This window comes from Gymnodraco acuticeps, unplaced genomic scaffold (genome assembly GCF_902827175.1).
Source record: "Gymnodraco acuticeps unplaced genomic scaffold, fGymAcu1.1, whole genome shotgun sequence".
Lineage (NCBI taxonomy): Eukaryota > Metazoa > Chordata > Actinopteri > Perciformes > Bathydraconidae > Gymnodraco > Gymnodraco acuticeps.
The window spans coordinates 2,380,712-2,388,776 of NW_022990021.1; the positions used below are offsets into that span (position 1 = coordinate 2,380,712).

Sequence of the window (8,065 nt, forward strand, 5' to 3'; positions counted from 1 at the left end):
GTGGGGATCATGAATGGCTATTCCAAATGTGATGCAAATGTATCCGATACTAGTTTGGCTATTTTACCAAAAAATAAAATAAAATGCTGCTATAAGAGATATAAGAGGATCTCCAGAAGCAGATACAGATTATGACAAATCATCAAATTCAGATATTTGAATTTGAACCAAAGTGGTTGACCCAACTTTTCGACCTATATTGACATAACTACACTGCACGCTCGACTAAAATGAATAAATGTATGTACTGTATGGCTGGGCAATACGGAGAAAATATCAATATCAAGATTGTTGATCAAGTACCTGAAAATCAATATTGTTGGGTTTACCATTGTTTGCTTTCACAAAAAGGATTGTAAGTGAGGTGGATTTTCAATAGAGCAGCTAGAACTGTCTGGGAAATTTAGAAAAATCACATCACTTTACTGTAATGCAGCCTTTTCAAACCATCCAAAATCTAAGATATCTAGCCTTGTATCACAATACCAATGTAATACAGATATATTGCCCAGTACTAATGTATAATTATAGGATGGCAAATCAAGCCAAAGACAAAGCACAGAACGATTTTTGGGAATAGACACAAAACTGAACAACTTTGAGAGTTATGAACTGAGATCATAACTCTCGAATCTCCAGGGAGACATTTCGTAGTTGTAGCAGGATAACAGTTCCCAAAGAACAATTGTTGGTACTTCCTAACAGCCACATGGAAATAAAAGTACAATGACTCGGTTAACGACTCTGTGGCAAGTTTAGAAACATTCAAAACTAAAAGGCAGGAAACCGACAACGTGAGCAGGTGGTGCTGTTAAGGTGGAGTCGACGGAGGAGGCTTTCAGCTGGCTGACTGTGGAAATCATTCCCAACTCTAGTGATTACGTCTGAACCCCCCGCTGCAGACTAACATGGACCATTGATTTCTAAGTAGGGGGCCGCAGCAGTATAAGACCTGGGTTTGCTCAAGTAAAGTGTTTTAAAACCATTTGTTAGTCATCAGCAAACACGAGCTGGAAAAAAACGGAGACAACAGTCCGTGGAGAGCCAAACTCGGGGATATTTCATAGAGCACATCGGCCCGGGGGACATAGCAGCACTCTGCACGTAGTATGTGCAGCGCTGAGTGAAAAGGGCAGGGGGAGATGCAGCAGAGTTTTACATGGTGTAATGACTGTGAATGCTTTTATCTCTCTACTAAATCAAATCGCTAGCAGTCACTGTGTATTTTCTTCCTGGTGTTTTATAGAGTGTCAGAGGCCTGTTTTCCATTTATTTGGTTTCCCCGTTTGCCACTTTCTTTCTTCATGTTTTCCACTTTATAGATTGTATAAGGAGGAAAAGACAGTTTATCATTTTTCTAGGTCGGCAGCAAATAAAGACATTTATTTATGGTCTGATATACAGACCACTGTCAGGAAGGTGTTTAGGATCTGGGCCGGAGATTGAGCGCAGGGGGATTTTTCTCAGCTGTAGCTTGACATCAGATTTTAGGAGATATTGCCTGGTGTGGCAGGTTGGTTTCCTCACAGTGAAAAGAGAAGGGAAGCTGTCTTGGCAGATTTGTATTGCCAAGAGTTATTTTATTCTATCTAGTGTTGGGGGTGGTTGATTTAGGAATTAGAAGGGGTAAAAATGTGGACACCAAGTCAAGAAATTCAGCATTTTTCATAACAAATGTTCGTACTTGGGTTTAACTTATTTGCTATCAGTAGTCTTTAGTTTATGAGTATAGCTAGCATGAGGATGCATGTGTCTCTGCAGGGCTTTAATGATATGAATGTATCTATATGTCGTGTGTCAGCAAATAAAGGCATGAACAGGATATATTTATAGTTTTTTATTGTCTTCCTTCATAAGATACTTACAAAACACACGTTTTCATGAACACTACATTATCACTGTGTATAAGCTTGACACAGTACAGTGGTTATATATGCACGCAGTATTTGGTGTACTACACTCTGATATTCATATACGTGCTGCTGTGTAAACAAATCTAGCATCAAATATATTCAAATTCCTGCCTAGTCAACACCTAGATATTTAATAACAACATCAGTGCTGTATAACGGTGCTTCACCAATGATTTATTGCTGACTGCATCGTCCATATCAATAAATAGAAATAACAAGAAAAGGCTATAAAACCTATAAGGATAATTATATCGTCGCAAACTCATTAATGTCCAAAAAAAACAATACAAAAGTTTGAATGTGTGAATGGACTTATAAGGAAGCAGAAAGGAAACTGAAAGTCTTAAGCGTCGTTCTTCAGAGGTCAGTTTATGATTTTGGCTCTTAAGGCGAAGACGGAATCCCGACTGTTAAATACCAGACAGTCGGGTGGTTAAGTAGCCGTAGAGTTGGTAAAGAACGTGATGGAAATGATTTCACTAGCCTTCTGTGTCGTCCCTGCCAACGTTAAACTCTGTTATCTCCTTAGCGATGCGCTCTGCTATGGCTCTGCTGCTGGCGATGATCAGCCTCCGAGACATCAGATCAAACGCTCCACCTGGATCAAGGAGAAGATAATGAGTATTACTGGTATCATTCTGAAATTCAAATTGTTGGTAAAAGACTGGAACATTTGGAATGTGTTTTGCTTTAACCTGAATACAGCAGCTAATGGCCTGACATTTTTAAGGGCGTGAGGATCACATTTCTAGAATTGGTATTCCTTATTGAATAATGTTGCCGTTTATATATACTCCAGTTTGCTCATAAAAAACGTATCTTCAAGTAATTGCCATGTTTTGTTGGTGTTCTACTTATTGTTGCTCAAAGCTCACCAGGTAATGTATTATTTAAGTCAATGATGATTACACCCTTGAGTAATACGATTAAATTCATTACTTGTCAAAAACAGAATAAAACACTGCTAGTCATTATGACAACAGTGGAGCACATACTGTACTGTATATGCCAGTGGATATTACTGTATATGCCAGTGGATATTACTGTATATGCCAGTGGATATTGTCTCCTCCATAGATCTGGCTTATTGCTCCGGCAGATCAATGAAAACAAACACAATGCATTCATTTTGATGCTTGTGTGGGTAGAAAAACTATTGCTGAGCACTAGGCTAGCCAAAAGGGGAAGTGTTATAAATCAGATGGTGAAGGCGTGGGCGATGATTTTCCAGGATCAGCTTTCAACTCATGTTAGAATTCTACCCTGTGCAGGATCACATTGTTAGCGTGAGAGCAGGTCAGGGAGTTATGACCTTGTGTTGTTGTCCGAAAGACTGTGCTGGAGGGAAGATGTCGCTATAAGTATGCTCCAAAACAACATGTACTCCTCCACTCCTTACTTTTTAAATACAAAATAGAAAGGGAATGTGTTAACCCAGAAGGTTATTTATCCATCTCCTTATTTATTCAATAGCAACCCCATTGTAAATTGTGCAGGGTTGACTTGACAAACAGCTTCTAAAACATCCTAAATCTCATTGGCAGTGTTGCCTAAAGTTAACACCACATTTCTCAGCTTCCTGTTTTAAGTACAAAGCCATCAGCTGCAATGCTCCCCACTTTTTACAAATGTGTATTAGGCATTCATGAGCAGAAAGAGGGATGAAAACCAATAACAAGGAGAATTAGTTCAGATGAATTATTCATGAACTTTAATAACGTCCGTTGTGTTCACGCTTTGTTCTGTAAAAGAAATCTCCTTCAGCACTTTTCGCAACGTTTAATCACCATGTTGGCTGCTTCACGAGCAAAAGGAGCTCGAGTCTTCTCAGTGACTCACCTGAAATGTCCATGATCACTCCTCCAGCTTCGGTGACGACGGCTGCCCCCCCCGCCATGTCCCAGCAGTGGATGCCCATGTGGTAATAAGCATCAGCCGACCCACACGCTACCAGACACATGTTGACAGCTGCACTGCCCGGGGAGCGGATACTGCGGAGGGAAAGGTGATGTTTGCTCTTATTTCACTCCGCAAGACACACTGATAACCTCCACTTGTGAGAATGCCCGAGCGGCCATGGAGGCAAAATAGAAGAAGCAGGCAGGTTGGTGTTTTTCCACAGAAAACTGTTTTATTTTTCCATCCAATGTGAATGTTTTCAGCTATAATCCTTAACATGCTCATATTTTACACCAATATGTAAAACATTTGTAATTGGTATACTCTAATTACTTCTTTCAATTTACTAGTTTTGAAACATTGTCATTATGTAACAGTTGTAGGTCATGAGCTTAACAACTATGCTAGCAGGGGACCCCACTATATTGAATTGAAAACTGTTAGTGGCAGATTTAACTTTAGACTGCCTTTCCAGACAAACAAGGGAACAAGGAAGTAGTTCACGCATGCAAACCAGCATCTTTAGAAGGCACAGGAAATAAGATACGTAATGATAACAATCATAGTTTTAAAGAAGTGACTTATATAACAGTTTGCTGAAGTACATGAAACACCAGATCAACCAGATCCTAGAGATAACATTTGCACAGGTGTGTATTTACCCATGCACAGGGATGGTGAGGATGGTCTTGACGTTAGCCAACATTGTATTGAAACGCTCAGGATCCGCGCTGAAGTTCATTTCTGTCAGTACGATGGATCGGCTGATATCTTGGAACGAAACACAAAAAATATCAACAAAGCTATTTATTTCTCTGAATATGCAGAACAACGGTGCGTGGTTCCACTTTGTAGAGCTGTTGGTACTAGCAGATATTATGGCTGTGATGTTGCCTCCACCTGGTGGAATGATTGAAAACTGCAACGTGACATGATTATCAATATTTACCTTCTTGTCCAGACACTTTGATGGGTTTTCCGTTGCAGAATGCCCCTTTCCCTTTCCGTGCGGTGTACATTTTGTCCTCTATGCAGCTGTAGACAACCCCAAACTCTATCTGAGGCAGAATAACAGCAGGGAGAGAGGCATAGAAAATATAACAGCCTTACACTAGGGTATTGATGCAATTACCACGCTGATGTTTCTTTTAATCAAAATGTTACAGAGTCAAAAGAAAAAAGTGATTTACAAACCCACCTCTTTCTTCACGGTGAAGCCAATTGATACAGACACAAATGGGAACCTGCACAAAAGAAATGAACAGTTCAAAAACAATCCCTAAATGAACTGCCTTTAGGTTTAAGCTCAGCGGAATCAATGTCTATTATCAGTTTAGTTTCATCTACATCGTCTAATTATCCCTGACGGAGAGGCCAACCCAAGAGAGAAGCTAATTAAAAGATAAAAATAGATAAGGAGCGGCAGAGATCAAAGAAATCCACAGCCGTATTGGAGCTCTGAATGGTTTATACAGTATTAGAGCAGGCAGTACCTGTGAACAAAGTTGGTGGTGCCATCGATCGGGTCGATGATCCAAGTGGGGTCGTCAGTCAGAACGCTGGGAGCTCCTGCTGCCACTGACTCCTCACCTATGAAGCTTCAAAATCAGACAGAAAAAAAGATATGCAAATAGGCTGTTACATCAGATGTAAATAAATCAGAGATACTACTACACTTAATAATTGCTGTATTTACCTGTCTACTACTACTACTACTACTACTACTAATAATAATAGAGTACGTTTTTTTAAAGTGCCTTTCAAATGACCCAAGGCCGCTTTACATTACAAATAAACAAACGAGTAGGGCAAATAATAAAGTAAGAATAAATATATTAATATATATATATATATTATGAGGATCAGTTTCCATTGTAGTCAAGGTCATTTTTTTCCAATGTAGCATTCTCGAGAAGGTTGAAGATCTGGAATTGTTCCTTGTGGGTATTTTGATAATTTCAAACTTTAAAGATGAAGTATATTTAAAAAAAACAAAATAAAAAAACAACAACAACAACAAATAAATAAAAGCATTCAGTGCTTCCCAACCAGAATGCATTTTGGATAGTGCAGATAAGGCTGTGCAAGAGAATTAAAGTATTTTTATTAATAGTTAACTGAAATAATAAAATGCTTATAATTTAAATGTGTTGCGGTTTTATCATTGTTGGGTCTTTTCTTTCCTCACATAACATCAGATTTATTTTATTCTAGACTACATTACATTCATTAATCTGACATGTGAACTACAACAAGACAAAAGCCCGTATAACACAGAGTGAAAACTATGATCCAAATTACAAACAAATTAAGTAAATTGAGTCAATTGCAACATGAAATACCATGGGACAGACAAAAGCAGCATGAACACTAGGAGCCAACTTTAAAAGTATACAAATACAAATACAAATACAGTCTCCCATGTCCTGCAGTACTTTCAAAGCATTCATTTACCATCTTGCATCTCTCTTTAGTCCAATACCTGTGAGCGGGGTACTTCTCCTTGATGGAGGCTATAATAAGCTGTTCCACTCTCTGGTCTGTCTCGGTCACCAGGTCAACCGGTGAGCTCTTCTGCATGACGGTGATGTCCTTCTGCAGCGCCTCTCGGATCACCTGGCAGAACCACAACAATGACCGACTCAGGAGGGGATGATTTGGATGGCTGACTACATCTGGAACTTTAATCAAGCCTAATGAGTTTTCTGTTATGGTTTTATACTGTGGCAACAATGATGGGTCAGAGATGAAGAGGTGAACGCTCCAAATTCTGGTCTTACAAATTAGTGTAACTATAGGAATCATGCACATTGTTCTTTAAATAGTCTTCAAACTGCAGATGGAACTGAATAAGTGAAAGCCTCAATATATTATAGTTGGATGACAAAGTTTACTTTAAGACCTTATTTTGAAAAGTTAGCTCGATGCAGCGTGTCAATCAGTCAACCTTTTATGTTGACATTTTGTAAGAAAAAAGTTATAGTTCTGTTTCATCTTGAAAGCCATTTTTACACATCTCTCGACCTTTGTCAATATGAGTTATCCTGTTTCTTACAGCTGTTATATATAATGTACTTCACATGAGTATATTGTAACACTATGTTTATTATAACATACATCAGTAGTGTTCACTCACCTGCCCAGCCTTTTTGGTGACCTCCACACAGTGGTCCATGCACTCTTGCCAAGGATCACTCATGTTGATTGGTGATGAAGAGTATATAATCCCGTTACAGTTTATAACTTTAACTTCCTGTTGAAAAAATGAGACTGAATGTTGGTTTACATTCAAAGTAACAGTTACATATAGACCCGATGAGCTACTGGCTGCAAACAAATAATTAAAAGCAAGTTAATCTTATATACTTCTGGGAATGTTGTAGTTAGCTGAATTAGCTGAGAATGCTAGTTAGCTTTTACACGATTAAACTGTCGCTGAGCATAATGACAACTACGGCTACAAACCAATGCAAACGTACACATGAACGGTATAACCAGGCAGCTAAATAATGCCTAACATTAAGGTACACAAGCTACGAAAGTAAGCTAACTCAACCCACCTCCGGACGGACTGACTTCACTTGACAGTTTTTACTTTTTACAAGCTAGCTTCATGGAGGGCGGGACTAAAAGAAACTCCTGCTGTCATTGGTCAACCTGTGCCGCTGATGTAAAGTCTCCGCTCTCATTGGATATAAGGCTGTCATGGTGTATCCTGTTGTAAGCAAAAGAGGAAGTAATGGTTTATTCCCCAAGTGTCAGTATTTATATTTCGTGTAATATTTATTTTTTATTTGTACTGCAACTGCTGCACACCAAATCCCCTAGTGCTTATCTAATCTAATCTTATCTTATATTTTATTGTACTATTTATCTTCCTAAACGTTGTCATCTGATTTATGAATGAAATCTTCAATGCAGGTTTCATGAAAAATATATATATTTATTTTAGTTTTGGGAAGGGAATTTTAATATTTACTGTTAAAGCACATTATAAAACAGTGCTGCATGTTTATCAACAGTAGTTATAGCTGTTTATTTATTTTAAAAGAATATGCAGTATGTTGAAATAAATACAGAATAAAATAATTATATTAATAGGATACAAAAACGTGGCTGCTTGTCTATGTATAGCAGTCACCGGCAGAAGTCTTTACTGCAAATGTTTGCCAATGTAGATAAAGTTCAAAACAGTTGAGCCATTACAAATAACAACTCTTTATGCAAGGCAAGGCAAGTTTATTTATATAGCA

The 8,065-nt window shown here is 38.3% G+C and overlaps 1 protein-coding gene across 2 annotated transcripts; it reads right to left on the reverse strand.

Moving 5' to 3' along the window:
- Positions 1-1,822: 1,822 nt before the first annotated feature.
- Positions 1,823-7,471, reverse strand: LOC117544804 (inositol monophosphatase 1-like). Of its 2 annotated transcripts, none has more exons than XM_034214235.1 (9): positions 7,373-7,471; positions 6,949-7,065; positions 6,295-6,428; positions 5,306-5,410; positions 5,011-5,056; positions 4,762-4,870; positions 4,475-4,583; positions 3,753-3,904; positions 1,823-2,511 (listed from the first exon to the last, which is right to left on the reverse strand). In XM_034214235.1, the coding sequence occupies exons 2-9, from the start codon at positions 7,009-7,011 to the stop codon at positions 2,393-2,395; spliced, it is 837 nt and encodes a 278-aa protein (XP_034070126.1). In that variant the 5' UTR covers positions 7,012-7,065; positions 7,373-7,471; the 3' UTR covers positions 1,823-2,392. The 2 variants fall into 2 exon arrangements, with proteins under 2 accessions (XP_034070126.1, XP_034070127.1); XM_034214236.1 differs by lacking the exon at positions 7,373-7,471 and adding an exon at positions 7,292-7,312.
- Between the last annotated feature and the right edge of the window lie 594 nt (positions 7,472-8,065).

Excerpts from the sequence above, each read along its gene's own strand:
- LOC117544804 (XM_034214235.1), bottom strand. The coding sequence starts at position 7,011 with ATGAGTGATCCTTGGCAAGAGTGCATGGACCACTGTGTGGAGGTCACC. Across the intron at positions 4,871-5,010 it reads GCTTCACCGTGAAGAAAGAG|ATAGAGTTTGGGGTTGTCTA; the intron begins GTGGGTTTGTAA and ends ATTCTGCCTCAG. Across the intron at positions 3,905-4,474 it reads CTCACCATCCCTGTGCATGG|TATCCGCTCCCCGGGCAGTG; the intron begins GTAAATACACAC and ends TTCCCTCCGCAG.